A 20,529-nucleotide genomic window follows, 5' to 3' on the forward strand; every position below is an offset into this window, starting at 1 on the left:
TCCTCATTCTTTAATTTCTATATTTGTCAGTCCCCCATCCTTTCCCCATCATCATAAACTCATTAAAAAGCAGAGACTAAATGTTGCTTTTTTTGAACATCACAACAAAGAAGGTCCCCAATAAATATTTATGGAACATTATAAAAGCCAATAGACCCCAAAATAGTTGTCAAACAACATTCTCAGGCATTCTAGATTTAGTCCAATGGTTCTCAAAGGGCAGCATTCAATAATCTCTGGAGACATTTTTGATTGTCACAGCTTGATGTGGGAGCTTTGCTATTGGAATCTGGTGGGTAGGGTATAAGGATGCTATTAAGCATTCTGTAACGCACAGGTCAGCCCCTCATAACAAAGAATTATTCAGCCCCAAATGTCAATAGTGCCCAGGTAATTCCTTTCAGAACTTGATCCTAATCGTGTCACTCTTTAGTTTAAAACTATTAGGGATTTTCCAAAAAAATCAAAATCAAAATCTAAAAACTATAAGGGATTTTCCACTGTTCTTAGGATAAAAACCAGAAATCTGATGTAGCCTGAAGTTGAATTACCAAATAAGAGAGGAAATACATTTTCAATTCTTCTGGTCCTCGTCACCTTGTTTGCTTCACAAAGAAATGGAATTGGCTTTAAAGGATTTTAATTTTATAGCAACTATTCTTTTATCTATTTCCTTTCATTTTGTCTCTTCTCTCTAATTACAAATTCCAAACAGTGGCACACACTAATTATTAGGCAGTCTTATCATTTAATGTGAATTCACCTTGCGTTCAGATAGTCACACTAATGAACCATTCATAAATACCAATGAACCTCATTGGTTTAGTTAGCTCAATAAATCTTTCTAGAAAACACACACACACATGCCCCCATCCCATCCCCCAACTCATCCAACCCCCCACATTTGCCTCAGCCAAGATTTACTGGCTTGAGTGTGAGAGTGTAGCCTCCTATTACCACACTTCATTGTTTCAAAAAAAATTACTACCACACTTTGAAATGGTTGTCATTAGTAATTAAAGCAAAGCAGCAAGAAGACGTACAGCACTTTTAAATTGTTTATTTACTTACTAATTTGCAAAATGTGATCAAGGTTAAGGCATCACTTATTATTTACTGTGAATTAAGGATACCCTTCTGTAATCCAAATGAGTTTCGAATACAAAATTCTTACCTTAAAATCATTTCCAGTTCAAAACTTGAAAATGGAATTTATGATCTTTCCCCCAAACTTGGTCCTTTTCCAGTATTCTTACTGACATTGAATGGCAAAGTCAGTCATACATTTATATAAGCCTGAAACCTGGGAGTCTCCTCACCTTCCCACCCCAGCCCCTCTTCAATCTACCATTTGGACATCCCATTTCTCAATGTCCTTCCCCCATTCCTACTGCCTCACAGTCTCTGCCTTCACTATCTTACCTTGGATTATTACAATAGCTTCCCAACCACCCTTAGAACCTTCATCATCCTTGCCTCTCTCCAGTCTGTCTTTGCCATTGCAGCATGAATGATTCTTTTTCAAAACTCATTCCTGATCCTGTCCTTCTTTAGGTAAAACCCTTGAGGCATTTCTCATTGTTCTTAGGATAAAAACCAGAAACTCTTTTTTATTTCACTTTTCACATTCTAGTTCTTTATGCTTCCTTTAGTTTCTTCAATAGATTACATCCCCTCTCACCACAGGACCTTAGCACATGCTATACTCCCCTGCTTTTAATGCTTCCTGTCCTTCTGACTACGTCAGTCATGTTCTCCTGTTATATACTTTAATAGAACCATGTAAGTCTTCTTCATCATATGTGTCACAGTTATAAATTAGAGGTCTTTTCCTGAGTGATTTACTAATGTTTGTTTCCTCTCTAGTCCGTAAGATCCAAAAGAGAAGGGATTTTGTTTGTTTTTCCTCACCATAAAATTACCAACATCCAACATAGCTAAGTGAATGAATGAATAAAGTGCTAATAATATTAATAATTAAGAGAGTGCTTTTTTAAAGGAAAAGCTATGTTGTGCATGAAATCAAATTTTGGCTAATTCCAAAGTAGATGGTGCAAAGCAGGCATTAGTACTCGACCCAGATCCCTGGATAAAGATGTGTGAGTGGAAGCATAAGAATTAATCTAATATAAACACAAGCACATGCACACTTAGAATTTTTCCTGCCTATAGCTCTGCTGTGACAAGTATCTTCGATGACTCTTCTGGAAGTAATCCCAGGTCAGGACTCATATATCATCAAACACAGAGAAAATAATTTATAAAACATTAGAAAAGATGCTTAACTTCTGGTATCTCAGTTTTAAAACTCTTAAAGGTGACTTCCTCTTCCTGTAAGCTGCCTGAGGTGATCTTTGAAAATGGTTGACTATTCACTTGACCCAGACAATCTGACAAAATCATGCAAATTAAGAGGCTCAAATATTCATGTTCACTTTAAGAACACACATGCAACTGCCCAGCCCATCAAGGGTATGCATATCTGAAAAGCCACCAAGTATCTGAAAAGTATTTGCAGAAGCAATGTGTTCAATTCCGATGCTACAGTTGTGGAGTTGGTAGGTGTGCCCAGGCCAAACAGTGGGGCTGGACACAGGGCCAGTGGCCCAAAAAAGAATTTTTGCTGCACATGCTTAAAAATGCAGAGAGGAATGCTGAACTTAAGGGTTTAGATGTAGATTCTCTTGTCATTGAGCACATCCAGGCGAACAAAGCCCCCAAGATGTGGCATAGAACTTACAGGGCTCATGGATGAACACGTACATGAGCTCTCCCTGCCACACTGAGATGATCTTTATTGAAAAAGAGCAGATTGTTTGTTTCTAAACCAGAAGAGGAGGTTGCACAAAAGAAAAAGATATCCCAGAAGAAAGTGAAGACACAAAAACTAATGGGCTGGGAGTTAATTCTGCATAAAATAAATGCAAATAAAAGTAAAACAAACAAACAAGCCTCTTATAGGTGGATAGTCAACAACTAGATTTTTTTTCTTAGAGATAACCAATAAAAATGAGCCATAGAAAATTGACAAACAAGGGGCGCCTGGGTGGCACAGTCGGTTAAGCGTCCGACTTCAGCCAGGTCACGATCTCGCGGTCCGTGAGTTTGAGCCCCACGTCAGGCTCTGGGCTGATGGCTCGGAGCCTGGAGCCTGTTTCCGATTCTGTGTCTCCCTCTCTCTCTGCCCCTCCCCCGTTCATGCTCTGTCTCTCTCTGTCCCAAAAATAAATAAAAAACGTTGAAAAAAAAATTAAAAAAAAAAGAAAATTGACAAACAAGAAGCAAAATTTAATGAGATATAACACATCGATGCTCATTCAGAACTGTGAAGTGAGTAATGTCTGTCATTGCTGTCTCCCAGTTTTCCTTCTGTAACTTTGTTAATCAGGGAAGCCATCCCCACAGGGCTCTCCTCCTCTCCATTATCAATCCTCCTATTGCCAGCTTTTCTAATGATCTGATAAGCCCACTTATTCCAAGGCATACATGACAAATGAGGCAATCTCAGAAATAAAGAAAATTAAAAAATAAAGAGTCAAGGCAAAGGAGTGAGACTTCAGTGATTTTAGACATTACTATGCAAAGGAAGGTGTGGTGGGTGGGGGCAGTTGAGCACCCTGTAACGTTACTCTGTAAAAGATCCTTTCTTAGGAAGCCTGCTGTGACATTATCTTTATTAGTCAATTCCTCTGAATGATTCAAAGACTAAGTCGTGCAGCTCTCCTATTGCTAGGCAAATATTGGCTGTGCATTAGAATAACCAAGGGAACTTCTAAAAAACACTGATGCTTAGATCCAATGCAGATCAATTAAATCAGAATCTTTAGGATGTCACCTGCACCTTGACATTTTTAAAAAGCTAACATGGCAATTCTAAATATTTGATCAGGGCTGTGAACCACTAATCTGCTGGTTATCAATAAAGTTTTTTTTTTTTTTTTAACTTTGAGCTACACAGGGATGTTTTAATCCTGCTCCAATCCTGCTTCAGAAAGCCTTTCTCCTCTCATGTATGTGTTTGTGCTTTACTCACTCCCCTTCTATTCCTTTCAAAGGAAGTATTCACTTACTCTGTTGCCCTGGGTCTGTTCCCCGGTTACTGCTACCATGCCTCTGTACATATATACTCAATATGTTTACACAGGAGAAAACATCGACTAGAGTTAAGCTGTGCAGATAAAGAAGTTTGGGGGGAGGATAATAGCCAAGGGCTGAACCAAAAACAAATATTGAGAGTTTCTAAGAATTATTTCTCTAGTGCCAAGGATTTGATTTGCTGTTAATTTCCTTAAAATACCCTCCTTTGTACATGGGAGAAGTTATGATTAGTAACTGGAACAGTTGTCCGCATGCTTTGGGGTTGCTCACTGTCTGCATCGAAAATGTGACTTTGAGACAAGATATGCATTCCTTTGTGTCTGTCCCATATAGAGCACTCCAGGATGCATCTGGTTTAACAGTTGCAAGGCAGAAAAATTAACTAAAAATGGACCAAAACCTTAAGAGCTAAAACCATAAAGTTCTAGGAAGAAACATAAGAGGTAAATTTTAATGACCTTGGGTTTGGCAAACTATTCTTAGATATGACACCAAAAACATGAGTAAAAAGAGAAATTAGATAAATTGGACTTCATTAAAATTAAAACTGCTGTGCATCAAAAGACATTAGAAAAGGCAACCTACAGAATGGGAGAAAATACTTGCAAAACATGTATCTGATAGGGGCTTAATTTCTAGAATATATAAAGAACTCCTACAACTCAACAATAAAAAGACAACCCAAATGAAAACAGACAAAGGACTTGAATAGACATGTTTTCCAAAGGCAATATATAAATGGTCAATAAGCACATGAAAAGACACTCAACATCCTTAGCCATTAGGCAAATGTAAATCAAACCATAATGAGATTAACTCTAGACACGCACTAGGATGGCAATAATAAAAAGATAGATAATAGCAAGTGTTGTTAAGGATGTGGAGAAATTGCTAGCATACGTTGCTAGCAGGCTTGTAAAATGGTTCAGCCATGTATGTGAAAAAATTTTGCTGGTTCTTCAAAAAGTTAAACACAGAATTAGTACATGATGTAGCAATTCCATCCCTAGGTGTATATCCAAAAGAAGTGAAAACAGGGACTTCAGCAAATACCTGTATGCCAGTGGTCATTGAAAATTTATTAACAATAACCAAAACGTGGAAACAACCCAAGTCCATCAACAGATGAATGGCAAAACAAAATGTGGTGTGGAATATTAGTCATAAAGAGGAATGAAGTTCTGATACACATTATAATATGGATAAACAGTGAAAACATTATTCAAAGAGAAATAAACCAGAAAAAAAAGGACAAATACTATCTAAATTCACTTACATGAAATATCTAGACAGGCAAATTCATAGAGATAGGAAACAGATTAGAATTTACCATGGCTGGAGGAATGGGGAATTGGGAGTCATTGCTTAATAGTTACAGGGTTTCTGTTTGGGATGATGATAAATTTTAGAAATAAAGGGGATGGTTGGATAACATTGTGAATGTAATTATTGCCACTGAATTGTACATTTAAAATGGTAAAAATGGCATATTTTATTTTAAATATATTTTACCATGGTAGAATAGCTATAAAAAGAACTAATTGTCAAAGGTTTTGATTAAAGACTTAGTTATACTCAGTGTTCTAATGAATACTTGCTACGTTTCTTATATTGAAATGTATAAATTACTTGTAACTGGTAGATTTTATAGTTTGGGAAAATAGGAATCAGGCAGAAAGTATTAACTATTAAAAATGTACCTCAATACCATATAAAGTTTTAGAAAACCACTATATTTTAGAAGATATCTCAGTGCCACCAGATTGACTGTATCATGGGGCTAAACTGATCTAGTAATTTAAGAATTCTTATGTGAAGTGGCAACTGTAGGAAAGAGACAAGACTACTTGACTCAAGGTCAGAAAACCTGAGGTTGATTCTCAACCTGACACTTATTTGCTGTGAACTTCCAGAAAAAGCACACAATGTTACCAGTCTTGGTCTTCTTGTGTATAGGATGGGATAATAATTCTGTGTATTTAAAGAATTGAACAAAATAAGAAATATATCTTTTAAATCAGCCAGCAAAAACTCTTAGCCACAAGGCGGAAGAAACCCAAATGTCATCAGTGGGTGAGTGGAAAAACAAAATGTGGTACATACATAAAATGGAATATTATTGTCTCAAAAAGGAAGGAAATTCTGACACATGCTCTAACATGGATGAACTTGGAGGGCGTTCTGCTTAGTGAAATAACCCACTCACAAAAGATCAAATAACGTACAACTCTACTTATCCTCAGTGTCTGAAGTAGTCAAATTAATAGAAACAGAAAGCTGAATTATGGTTGCCAGGGGCTGGGAGAGGGGAAATGAGGGGTTGTTGTTTATTGGATTTAGGGTTTCAGTTTTACAAGATGAAAAAGGTCAGCAGATTCATTGCACAACAATGTGAATATACTTAACACTACCTCACTAAACGCTTAAATATGGTTAAGATGGTAAATTCTATATTATATGAATTTTACCACAATTAAAAAAATCAGTGCCAAATATGTAGTAAGTGTTCAACAAATACGTGTAAAATCCCAGTGGCCCCATATCACAAATTAACAGTGAACGGAAGATCATAAAGGAGAGAAGGCTCTGCCAATATAACTGAATATACAGATTGAAAACTGGCTGTCAACAAAGAGCAATTTCATATTAACATATAAAATTATGACACAGTTTGGGTTTTTCCATTATCAAAGAATTAAACTTTTATAATTTGGGATGCATTTTAATTACTTCCACACCTAAGGCCTATAAAGTTATTTTATTATAAAACATAATAGAGTGGAGAAAAATTCTTGGCCTTAATTGGAGGCATTATCAGAAATAATAAATCTGGTTTACAATATCCCCACTGGCAATTTTTTTTTTTTAAATTTCAATTCTGCACGGAAGCACCAGCTTTATGAGGCTCAAGATGACATTATTAGTGGGTCAATTCACACAGCAGGCAGAGCTCTATGCCAGCTCCAGGCAGGGAAGACACAAAAGAAAGGGAAGATGGAGTCTGTGCCCTCTGGAGTTGACAGCTCATTTGGGGGCAGGGCCCAGTTACACACACTCATATGCATCACGCCTAATGAAACAGTTATACAGCACAATGAAGGATTGTGAGCAAAAACAGTATACAAATGAAGGGTGGTGTCAAGGCTGTTTCTTTATTCCAGAGATTGCCCCTACCTTGAAAACCTCAAATCTCTTGAAAGCTGTGACAAAAAAATTCCAGGTCCAATGGACAACTCCTGGTTTTTCAAAGCCATACCTACTTTTTAAATTACGTTCTAAAATGTCTACAAGAGAGAAACACAGGCAACTTTTTGAAAATGAGTTTACCTTATAGTTAATATATAGCCATCCTTTGGGACATGTTCCATGTTGTTTTGGGATATCTTTCTCTTTCTCTATGAGCCAAACCTTCTTTCGCTTACAGATGCTAGGCATAGAAACTGAACACTCTTCACTAGCCCAGAGTCCTGGAGGAGTAAATGAGTTAGAGATGACCTGAAATAATGGTGACTCTTTGTAAGCATTCTCTGTGTATCACATTTTTATGACTGCTAATGGTTTATCATAATTTTTTTAATCTAGAAATTGGACTAAACTGCTAACAGAGTTCTCTCGTGGCAAGAGCAAACTGGTCAGGGTGCTAAATCAGTAATTCTAATTTAAGAATGTAGGAATTTCACAAATGCCAAAAAAAAGAAAAAATGCCCCAACTAACTGAAATATTACAGTTGAAATCACAGAACTGCTTAAAGTGCTGAGAATATTTAACTTGGTTAACAGAAGAATGTAGAGTAATATTTTTGTTTTAAAATATTCAATTTCAATATAAAGAGAAACAAGATTCTAAAACAATAGATGATCATTTCTAATTTCTAATTCTTTAGAAAATACACAATGTAGAAAAATTAACTCTGTAACTTCTAAGAAAGAAGCACTTTTCAACACGCACCCTTAAACAAAACAGGCACACATAGACATGCCCTCAGGAAGATACATCCCAAAGTCCTTAGCCTCCTGTAAAATGTATTTTAATTTAGAAGAGCTATATTTTCAGAGTAAAGGTTATAGAATGCATTTCATTAGCATTCAAGTTATAAATCCCAGAATAGGGCAGGGATGCGTGTAAATTGCAAAGGCAGGTTTCAGTTTTCTAGTGAGGGATATGAACCAAAAAAAAAAAAAAAAAAAAAAAGGCATTTTGAAGGAGGGGCTGGCATGCTATTTTCAATGCAGAGTAGCTGCTAGTCTTCCAGAATCACAAAACAGCTTTTCTGTAGGCTGTTGTGACACCTGCTGGCAAAAGAGAGCTGATTAACAACGTGGTTTTTCCTTTCCTTTCTCTGCAGACACCCTTCCACCAAGGATTGCTTTCCGTGCTTATCCCTCTCCTGCCTTGATGCACAGGTTCACTATGAATCTGTTAAGAGTCAGGAACATAATTACCTTTTATAGGATAGAAAGAGTGGGGTGAATATGAGTGGACAATGAACCCAAATAACATTGTACTGATAAATTAAAAAAAAAACCCACCCATCTTAAACGTACATGTATTTCTAAATCCAACTTGGAGACAGTTGGTCTTCTATGGCAAGAAACAGTTAATGACAGGCATTAAAAAAATACTGAATTCAATGAAAATCTTTCTTAAATGGGAAAGTGGAAGTAAATTTCATAGAGGGTAAAGTTCTGGCCAAATATAAACTGAATATTAAGAAGAGATTTTAAAAATGAGCCCATATTGACATTTTATAGAGAATAGTATTTGTCAGGTATATTTTTGATCAGTGTCAATGGGCCTATTTCTGGTGCCATTTTGGTTCATGAGGAATGACTTATCTGGTTGTAATTCATTTTCAAGAACATGAACACATGGAATTAACTGTAGGGATGACCATCCTTAAACCTTAAGACTGATGAAACGAAACACATTCAACTAAAAAGCAAATTAGCCAAATAAAACCTTTTCACTGAACTAATGCAATGAAAAGGAGACTTCAAGCCTCCTGAAAACTATCAGTTTGTATTATAAACCCCAAAATGGATGAGTAAAATAACCTGTTAGGGATGAAATGAAGCCACATCTCTGGCTCTGATTATTCATAGATCCATCTCTTCCCTTGTCCCAGTTTTGGTATGTTACTGGCGTTCCATCTCTCCAGCTGTAGGAAAATGGAAAAATTTAGGGTCTTCTCTTTTTGTGTATGTCCAGTCTCCAAACACCATTCTTGAAGTCCTGGGGTATGGATTAAAGGCGTAATGTTTTACTAAATTAAAAAAATACTCATGTCTTTGGTTAGAGAAATGAAAATTTATGAGTTAAAGATAATGTTTGAAGGCTATTCAACAAATTGATCACTAAGATCTAGTCCAATCATTCTGCAAATAAAACCTGTCAAACAAAATAAAATGCAAATTGATCTAGGTCCATACCGAAATTCATCATTGGCTCTTTCTTCTTGAAGTCCAATCCACCAATTTATACCATACTTTGATAGCTATTAAAAAAAAAAAAGAAAGAAAATGTCAGCGTTTATTCTACTTGTTTTCCCTTTTCACTATTAAGATTAATGGGGTTGCTGTTAATAGCTTTCTATTCTTTAGTATTTTACCCAATTATCTAAAGAAGAGTACACTAGGCCTAGCATCTTCAGAGAACCTGAAACTTCATTATCTTAAAATATTCTCTCCTCATTATGAAGGGAAATTGGAATCAAATATTGAAAATCTTTCTTACAACTTTCCCTATGTATTTAAAAGTACATTTTCTAACTTTAATAATAGGGCTTTAAAAAGTAATATTGTAAAGTAAAATAGGACTCCTTTTTTTCCCTAAAAATTTAGTGTTTTATCATCTCAGCAGTTTATAGAAGTTTACTGCCTGTGCCATGCTGTTTGAAAACAATCAAGGCGCAAAGACATCAATGGTAAAAAAGATTTTGAATTTTTGACATTAGTCTGATTGTTAAGCTTTTAAACTGAGTCATAGCATGCTCCCCATTTAAAAAGACACAATATAGGACAAAGGAATCTGACAGAACTTCCAGTGTTTCACAATCAGAAAATTATTTCTATATTTTAATGATATTGTACCATTATTTATCAGACAGATCCCAGTACACTAAAGTCTAAAATGAAACCCCATGTTCACACATGTGTGCATGGACATGTACATACATTATGGCAAATGTAATACCGGACTGATGACCCTGGAAATTGAAATTCCCTCTTTAACTATAAAAGAGGAAGAGGCAGTAAGAATTTCTCTAAGACTTCTAAATCAATATACTGTATTGTGTGTGTGCTCAGTGTGTGTGTGTGTGTGTGTGTGTGTGTGTGTGTGTGTGTGAAATGTAACTTAATTTTTAAGCTAAAAGCCTGTTAATTTGAAGGCATTGCATATTTAAATTTGCACTTCATTTCTTCTGTAAAAATTGGAGAATACACTTTAAGATATATTTTTTTTCCCACAGAATTTTGGGTCATCATACAACAGAACCTAACAACTCTCTAACATTCTAATTTATAAACAGGTATTTTTACTCCTTGAATAGTGTGGCTGTCTGCTATATCAGCAATTTGAGAATAATGTAAGATGGAGCAACTATAATTTGGGGTCCCTGAGGTGTTGTTTCATGGACATGTTCTTACATGCTGAATTTAGCTTCCTTTTGTCAAGCTTTGGAATGGGTCCATTGAGACTGGCTGTGAACTCAGTGGGAGAACCACAACAATTTCATTCAATCTAAAGAGGTCTCATGTGCAACAACAGTGGAAATCACAGGCTGATTGTTCACTGCCCCAATTAGGGACCTCTAAAGAGAAATTATACCTACTGCATCTTAAGTGACATATTTATTACCACTTCAATTACAGCATGGTAATCCTCTATATGGCACACCACAACCTGTTGGGATACGGAATAGAGCTGCAAGCAAGAAGGACAAGCTAGAAGCTAGGGTGAAAAATGCATGGTGAAAAATAGATGTTTTAAATTTTAGCTTAGGTATAAATTCACAACAATAGAAGACTTATTAATATTCTTTCCTATAAAGAAATGTGATATGACCACAGATTTCATAACATCAACTATGTTTTGTGACAGCCATTATAGATAGCATCATATGGGAAGAATACTTATAAAAAAATACAGCACCAGCTAATATAATCTACAAAGTAATTAATCTACAATATAATACAAGGAAGAATAGCCTGTCATCTCTTCAAATGTTTCCATCAAAAATACCAAAACCAAGTTATTTTAAGGTTTTAAAACATCATATTTTGGTGGATGACTAATGGACTTGATATATTTTTGTTAGAAGTATTTAGACATGAACTTATAAAAATAAGAGTAAATTTCAATTTTGACATGCAAATATTGCACAACACAGCATAAAATGTTAGCTGAGTGGACTATTTGGCTAGTAGTTCATGTTAAACAATTCCCACAGTGCTATGGCTTTTTACTTTTTTGGCATTAATTTAACCCAACAAGATGGTTCAAAAAAGAAGTACTCAAAAATTCACTCTCATCATGCCTGTGGTATTCCGTTATTCAAAGAGAAAATACTGACTAACCACATTTCCAAGATAGAAACACTGTAAAAAAAAATTCTTCAGATTTTAAAAACTGTATCCAGCTTTCTTTTTCAATAGTTCTTTTACTTTTCCAATTGTTATTTTTGTTCTTCACATTTCTAAGTTACTACTCTTTTAGGGAAACTATACAACACATATGGAATATTAAAAATATTTAATTAGTATTGTGATTCTTCCTGCACTAATAGGATGAGTGTGCCACAAAAGTGAGTGGTATGACCTCGACATGTTTTGTTCACCATCCTGGAGTAAAGTAGCTTCTGAACTGACTCCTTCTAGTAGGACCTTTGTAGATATGGAGTTTCTCGCTCATGAACTGTAAATGGTCACCATAAATACCACTACTCTCACCACCACCAAAAAGTGCCTAACACAGCCACAATATTATGCAATAATAAGAACTGTTTTGGAAACCTATAGTTTTCTTCTTTTTAAATTGATACCCTTTCCCCTTACCTCTCTTGCCCCTTTTTCAATCTGCACATTTTATACCATCCAGTAATTTTCTTTTGTGGTGTTAGATCAGTCAGCCGCTCACCCGTGATACTGACAGGGCAATTTATAACAACATGGTCTCAGGCTGGGTAACAGTTTTGCCATATAAGATACCATAAGGTTTGTGTGATTTGAGATCACACTAGATTTAGCCCTCAACTAGTATCATAGAGCTAGGTATGACTTCTCAAACAGCTAAACCGATGGGTTTTATTATTCCCTTCTATGGGAGGTATTAACTCTGCCATCCCCACTGGCTTCCCAAACACTAATAATTGGGAGGTTGAATTAAGGGAAAGGTGAAGGTAGAAGACCTGCAGATGTTTCCAGGAGAGCTAAGCTCATTGGAAAGATCAAAGAAGTCTTTCATTGCTCATGTCTGAGACAGAGCTGGCACCATCTTTTGGAGAGGGATTTTAGAACTAGCATTTTAATATAATGAAGACATTGTGCGCTTATATCCCTCCCATGGTGCTGCTCTGCTGCAAGCAGAGGGTTTTAAAATGACACCGTAAGTCAGATGGCCTGGGTTCACTTTCAGATTCCACCACTCAGCTGCTGTGCAAGTAACCAAGTTACTTCACCTCTTTGGAGTTTCAGCTTCCTCATCTGTAAAATGTACTAATAATAGACTTCCCATAGATAGTCCTTGGAAAGATTAAATGCCATTAAACATTAATACTTAGCACAGTGCCTGACACTGTTACAGTAAGTACTGGCCAAATATCAGTTCCCTTTGAGACATACACTTTGTCATGTCAGAGGATGGATTGGTTTTCAGACATTGACCTGATGTCTTGTTATTGCCACCAGGAATCTGCTGTCTTGTTAAAGAAACAAACATATTTTATGACATCATGTTAATACTTAACATTATGGTTTTGGCTTGAGTGTTCCATTTGTGGGAGAGGAAAGGTGGTAAAAATAGTGCACAAAATAGTGGGGAACATCATGTTCTAGCAATTGGTCTATCACTGAGTCTGTGGGACTATGAGGTTGTCATCGAATATCCCTGTTGTTCAGCTTTTTCCATCACAAATCAGTAGTGGTCTTGACCTACGTACACCTCACAGGCTCCTGTGCATCAAACAGGATTATAGAAATGGAAAAGCTCCATGAGCTGTAAGGGAAGACATTTCTCTTACAACCCAAGGATGCTTTAAATATAGAGCTTCATTTTAACAATCAACTTACAAACATATGAAAAGATGATAGCTCAACAAAGGATTCCTGGTGATCATGAAATAATGTTAAATTATGGAAAAGAAAAAAAGTCTTTTCCTTACTTTCAAAGATTTCCTAAGGAAAACTGGGAGTGAGGTTTCTCCCCTTAATGTCCCCTTGGTAATTTCTACATATTGCTCCCTTTTCACTTATTATTACTTCCAGTTTTATTTATTTATTTATTTTAACGTTTTATTTATTTTTGAGGCAGGGAGAGACAGAGCATGAACAGGGGAGGGTCAGAGAGAGGGAGACACAGAATCTGAAACATGCTCCAGGCTCTGAGCTGTCAGCACAGAGCCCGACGCGGGGCTCGAACTCACGGACCGCGAGATCACGGCCTGAGCCGAAGTCGGCCGCTTAACCGACTGAGCCACCCAGGCGCCCCAAGTTTTTTTTTAAAAACAGAGTCTGTATCTCATTTTTGTGTTCTTGACATTATGTCTTTGACAAATATCACAATCCCCGACACTTACCTTAATAAATACTTAATACTTAAAAAATACTTAATAAACACTTACCTTAATAAATGCTTGGTGAAGAAACACAAGGAAAACATATACTATTCCTGGCAGTCTGTTTCATTATTTAACAGGTTTTGGATGCCTTTCCAATTAGCCTAGCTCCTCAAAGATTGTCTAAGCCTTTGTTTTACATTGAAATGGAAAACCACTCCCTATCGTTTTCTGAATATTGAGTCTTTAGAGTCTTATAAATATTGTACTCTTGTAAGTAAAATTCAGAACTTTAAATCAGCCATGTGCTCTCCCCACCCTCTCCCCAGTATACCATGTCTCTCATTTGTGCTTTATTTTCTCCCATTCCATTTATCTATTTGTCTTTTTCTAAACTATTTTCTAATGCTATGTGATTATATTGATTATGGTCTTTCTTCTCAGACTAGATTATAAGCTTCACAAGGGCAGGAATTTTGGTCTGTTTTAATCACTGATAGAGCCCAAGTCCTTTAAAGAGTAGACTCCGAATAAATATGTCCAGAATGACTGAATGACCCTCACTAAAACAATAAAGCCCTACTTACTCATACTGACGCTACTAAGAATCAAGAAAAGTGATATGATGACCAACATAGTAAGCCTGTGTTTCCATTATTTTCTCTTAATCCCTATACGAAAAAGAAAAACAATTCTTAAAAAACCTGTGGCTTTTAATGAAACTTAAATAAATGTCTGAAATTAAAAAAAAAAAAAAATCCTCCCAAAGACCGAAGAAGGGGCTAAGCTCTGAATCTCTCATGGTTAATTATACTGAAATACCGCTCTTATTTTGCTGAGGATAAATTCTTGCTCATGTGCAGAATGAATTGTGAGAAGATCACCACGTAGCCAGCCACAGACAAACTCAAAGGAGGACCATTCTGCAGCATAGGTATGAAAAAGATACTCTGCATCCTGATAAAAGAGCCAGGGTGCATCTGAAAAACAAGACCAAAAAAACAAAAACCAATGCAAATCATGCAAAAACTATTGACTGATATAATGCAGACTTAATAGGATATGTTATGATCGACCCCAAATTTGTAATTCAGTTGCTTAGCATTAAAAACAATGTGTGCGTTTACATATACATAAATATTTTTACATACACATAACTCAGCATATAATTTGCTTAATTTCCTTGGTATAGCTAAGAAAACTACATTTGTATTCCAAGGTCTGGGATAAATGCATATTTTAAAGTCACATGTCATGAAAAGAATGTTAAGCTATAATACTAATCTTTAATCATATTTAATGACTTTTATTAATTTGATTATTAGTTACTTTGAGCAAATTAGTTCTGGATTGAAATAAGAAAAGAGAGGCTCGATTGGAGGACTGTAATAATACAGTAATTGTATATGATAGCGGGTAGTTAGAAATTGAAGAACCGCCAGGATAGCTCTTACCGTACTGGTACCAGGGTGGAATCTTGGGTCTCACATCTGCAAAGTGAAAACAAGCCACCTTGAGGGACATTTCTTCACAAGTGCGCCAACTCTGAAGTACTTCAGCTCTAAACACAACATCTTGGACTTTGCTCTTTAAAAGAGCATTTAAAAACCAGGTACTTTTGTGCTGTCTGAAATATGGTTAGTTCTCAAACCTGAAAAGGAGGCTCAAGAGAGGCCTCTGATTAAAGAAGAAAGGATGTGAGCACTTGTCAAGGGCCTACTGTGTGGCACACACTGTGGCGGGTGTTTTCTCTTACTCATTTGACAAGTGATTTGGTTTGCTTGTCATGTCACAGTGACATTTCTTCCAGACTGTACTTGAAAAATATCATATTCCACAATACAGTTGGTTATCTTTATTTCCCATTAACTAAATTAGCGTACTGCCGTGGTGTCACCTTTTCTCATTCCCCTATGATGCATCCTTTGCTCAACTCGTGCAATTTGGTTCATCACGAGGGTTGTTGGTACTGTAGACCAGGATGCTTACATTTTATTTTATTTTATTTTTTTTTTTATTTTTTTTTTCAACATTTATTTATTTTTGGGACAGAGAGAGACAGAGCGTGAACAGGGGAGGGGCAGAGAGAGAGGGAGACACAGAATCGGAAACAGGCTCCAGGCTCTGAGCCATCAGCCCAGAGCCCGACGCGGGGCTCGAACTCACGGACTGCGAGATCGTGACCTGGCTGAAGTCGGACGCTTAACCGACTGCGCCACCCAGGCGCCCCATACATTTTAGATTTCTGTAACTCTTCACTTGGAAAAGTGCTATGGATTATTAGAAAGCAAACACATAGTAAATATCTTATTACTATTTTTACCTCTTGGAATCTTGCATATCCATTCACGTTTGGAACCACAGTGCAAGGGCAGCAATGTTTTATTTGCTTTATAAATAGCACAATTTCTTGCATCTTCTCCAAAATAAGTATTGTCTAAAAATGAAGAGACAACCTGCAGCAGATCAAGTTCATTATTTCTTAATGATGATCCCCCACAAAAAGTTTCTCTGTAAATAAATCACAATAGGCTTCTGGAGGAAGCTTAAGAAATGTCTGGATAAGATTGCATTTAGGGGCGCCTGGGTGGCTCAGTCGGTTAAGCGGCCAACTTCGGCTCAGGTCATGATCTTGTGGTCTGTGAGTTTGAGCCCCGTGTTGGCTCTGTGCTGACAGCTCAGAGCCTGGAGCCTGTTTCAGATTCTGTGTCTCCCTCTCTCTGACCCTTCCCCGTTCATGCTCTGTCTCTCTCTGCCTCAAAAATAAATAAACGTTAAAACAAATTAAAAAAAAAAAGATTGCATTTAAAGATTGTCCCACATTTGCAAAGAACAAGCTAACCAAATTAGCATTTTTCCTTAAGGATGCTTTTTTCCTAAAAAGAAGCATGCTATTCCTTTCTCCAGAGAGAACAATCAGGTGCGTGCTCCCTTCTGAGGTTGTACTGTTGTCTCACTGGCTGCAATAGGCTTGTCCTGGGACCCTGGGTAAACTTCTGAAAGGCTCTGATCTGTCAGATTTGAGTCCCTTCTGTGATGTAGATTCTTTTGCATGTATGCCAAGCTTTTCGTCTTCAGTCACTAAATTTTTTTTTTTAATTTTTTTTTTTCAACTTTTTTTTTTTTTAATTTATTTTTGGGACAGAGAGAGACAGAGCATGAACGGGGGAGGGGCAGAGAGAGAGAGACACACAGAATCGGAAACAGGCTCCAGGCTCTGAGCCATCAGCCCAGAGCCCCACGCGGGGCTCGAACTCCCGGACCGCGAGATCGTGACCTGGCTGAAGTCGGACGCTTAACCGACTGCGCCACCCAGGCGCCCCCGTCAGTCACTAAATTTTAATTCATCACTGGCTTTAATTGGGAAACGATCCACACTTTTCATGAATGATCGTGTATAGGGATATGAAGTAAAGATTCATTCTTCTCAATGATTTAATGGCTACCTGACAGAAAAATGGATGGACCACAAGTAAAACTGGAGCAAAAATTTGGGAAAAAGAGGATGTTTGAAACGTAATACTCCTCTTCAAACATGTACACAATCATACAATAACTCATCTAGCTTACATGTATGTAAGCTCAGATTCAGGCAACGGTGTGCTTTTGAATATTTGTTTTGTCTAGTAGGGAGTGGTGGTGAGGAACTCAGTGCACTGCTTCATGGCTTTATCTCATTTATTCTGAACCAAATTGTTCCTCTCTATTACTAACAAGACTGTTTTACTAAAACAAAAGGAAGCATTCTCAACCTCTACATGGCACATTTAATTTTTCAAGTGCCACATTGACATTAATCACCCAAGTGTGCCATATGGTGGCTGCCATTTATGTAGCAGGCGGACTCTGCTAAGTTCCTTCCACTCTCTGAGCCTCAGTTTCTTTGACAGCAAAATAGATGGGTGGGGCTGCGTGATCTCTAAGATCTCTTCCTACTCTCTGGTCCCGATATCCTTCTCAGAGAAGCAGCACTGAGGTGAAAATACACTATATATATATGTTTAACTAGCATGGCCTTATTATTTTTGTTTCCCACATAGAGTTTTCCACAGATCCTTTCCTTGCCACAGATTTTCTCTAGTGGGGCTAGAGATCTTATTTCTCTATTGATCTTTACTACGTCAAAGTTTGGCTGCTGATATTTTGCCAACTGGGAGACATTATAACATCATAGCTTTGGAGGCAGACAACGTGTGTACAAATCCTGGCTCTCTGAAGCATTATTTTAGGCAAACTATTTAAGCATTCTAATAACCACTGCGCTGAATCATCATAAGGGGAAATGAGATCATGCTGTGGCACATTCAACCCAGTGTTTGGAACATAATTCAGGTTCAGTAAATAGCAGCTGCATTAAATGCTCACTGCCGACTCTTGCTAGTAGCCCCATTTCACAGGTGAAACTGAATAACTTGATTTTGCATGGGCCTCAGATGAATCCCATTTCAATCTGGGATACTGCTTCCATTTTTTCCCTATCATCTTGAGGGAAATGTGAGACTTCCTCATTGCGCCTGAAAAAAAATGTAATAGGGAGGAGTTTCTTCTTTCTTTCCTTCACAGAGGATTTTACAAGCATGAGGCTGAATGAAAAGCAAAGTATTATTTTTTCTTTCTGAATAACTTGCTCTGGTTGAGGAGATGGTATTTCTAAGTGTGGCATGTCTGTCCTTTTAGAGATAAACTGAAATGTTTTTTTTCCATTGTAATCTGGACTTGGGTCCCACATTCATATAATTAGGTACTAAGCCAGAGAGGGAGGGTGGGGTAAAGAAAGCCTCATATTATTTTAAACAATGGTTGCTTCTTTCTTGAGACTTCACATGGGAGATAGTCTGGGGACATTTCAGAGATCTTTGATCCCTTTCCAGGATAAGATCCTACAGTTGGCCTCAGATCTATGTGGCTAGTAAAGGTTTCCCAGGACTTTGCAGAAATTACTCTAATGGTACTGAGATCTGGTGCAGTTTTCGATCTGGGTCTGAGTCACAGGAAATATAGTCATTATTTCCAGTTTCTGTTGGCTGGTTTACCAAGGTGTTCCAGGGCCACCTGTTTTGAATTCATTTCCTTTTCTTCAGTTTGGAAAAACTTACAGGAGTCCCATCAGACCACTCCCAGGAGCCAGCATTCAGTGGGTTTCTTTTATTAAATCCAATCCAGAACTGCCTTTCTTCTGTCCTGTGAATAGAAAAACAAAAACTTGGCTCTTCCTATTGAATTCATAACATTATGTAAAAGGTTCAAGAAATATTTTAAAGTAATTATGTGTGTAGGAAACAGCTGATACTACTGGCAGGATGGATCAAGTCAAACAAACATTTATTGAACATTTCCTTTATGCAAAACCTGAGCTATGAAATGAATGTAGAGAAGATTAGCCTGGCTTCCCGTTTCTCTTGGCTTATTGCGCTCACTGGTGACGTGCGGTTGGGGGAAAAGTCAACCTATATTGAGAACATTGCTTTCTCATGTTCATTAGGAGTGGCAACACCTTTCAATCAAGATAAGAACACATGAAAGCAAGTTGGTAAGAAATTTTGGAGCATCTTTTCCCTAGAGGACTTTTTACTATTTCACTATGTATTTATTACTTTACTATGCTTTGATTTGTTGCTTTTTTTTTTTTTTTGGTCAAATGTTCATGTATTCTCTGAAGGTTAATTACCATCACCCCCTTTAATAGAAGGTACACAGTAGATTTTGTTTTTTTTGTTTTTTTCAGATCCCAGCATAAATAATTTCATAGCAAATCAGTCTGAGGCACAGTAGATTAACTTCAGCAGTCACCACTGGGTTGGATGTGGTGAGAAACCCCACAGAGAACCATCTTCCCTCCTATTAGGTGGAGGAAAAATACATCAAACCACAGAGTACTCAATAAATCAACCAATAAATTCTAACTGTACAATAACCCATCTCACTAAGACAATTTTCTGAGAATAATTTGGAGAATTAAAGATTTAAAAGATTCAGAAATCATGACAGATGCTTTATTTTCGTTAGTACAGAGAAGAAAGACTATTCTGAAGCATCCACTTCTCAAATATGAGAGCTACTGTGCCTGAACAATACAAATGAAAGTAAAATGTGACTTAGAAATCCGAGAGGTCACTGGGCCTGGCTGGCAACTGCCATGATTACAGTTTACAATTTACAATTTATAAGGTTATGGAGGCAGAGGATGCTGCCTTAAGGTTAAGCCAGATACCTTAACATCAATGGTCTAGGCTGGGAATTCATATCACTCTCCTGCCTTGAGAACTTTTTGTTCCTTTACTCACAGAGTTCAACATTTTTCCTGATATGTCCTGGCTCTTAGGTAATGAACTGGCATTAATTTTCTCTTCATCCATTTCCTAAAATTGTATGATTTTTAATAATATAATAAATAATAAAATAGAAATAGAAAATCAGTGTCATAAGGAGGAGAATATATGCTAACTATGAGATTTGGTTTATTTGCTCTAAGCAAACATGAAATTTTATTGAACTCCCTGGCAGTCTGGGCACAAAGTGATATTATATAGCTTTTATGATTAAGTGCCAAAGATTAATAATTTGATAGATGCTTAATATTAAAGTAATTTCAAGTGTGAGAACTTATAGAAATAGAAATGACATAATGATATTTGATCTCACAGCAAATTTGGAAGCA

At 36.9% G+C, this 20,529-nt stretch overlaps 1 protein-coding gene and 1 pseudogene across 4 annotated transcripts in view; one reads left to right on the forward strand and one right to left on the reverse strand.

The window, feature by feature from the left end:
• PLA2R1 (phospholipase A2 receptor 1) overlaps positions 1 to 20,529 on the reverse strand; it is a 119,019-nt gene that overhangs the window by 18,085 nt on the left and 80,405 nt on the right. For all 4 annotated transcript variants that reach the window (XM_045033854.1, XM_006935305.5, XM_045033855.1 and 1 more), the window contains 7 exons: positions 18,968 to 19,052; positions 16,195 to 16,327; positions 15,326 to 15,361; positions 14,694 to 14,851; positions 9,529 to 9,593; positions 9,154 to 9,257; positions 7,426 to 7,565 (listed from right to left, as the gene is read on the reverse strand). In XM_045033854.1, coding sequence (XP_044889789.1) covers positions 7,426 to 7,565; positions 9,154 to 9,257; positions 9,529 to 9,593; positions 14,694 to 14,851; positions 15,326 to 15,361; positions 16,195 to 16,327; positions 18,968 to 19,052 — 721 coding nt within the window. The remainder of the gene's footprint in view (positions 1 to 7,425; positions 7,566 to 9,153; positions 9,258 to 9,528; positions 9,594 to 14,693; positions 14,852 to 15,325; positions 15,362 to 16,194; positions 16,328 to 18,967; positions 19,053 to 20,529) is intronic.
• LOC109502706 lies at positions 2,105 to 3,040 on the forward strand (annotated as a pseudogene).

Source organism: Felis catus, chromosome C1 (genome assembly GCF_018350175.1).
Source record: "Felis catus isolate Fca126 chromosome C1, F.catus_Fca126_mat1.0, whole genome shotgun sequence".
Taxonomy (NCBI): Eukaryota; Metazoa; Chordata; class Mammalia; order Carnivora; family Felidae; genus Felis; species Felis catus.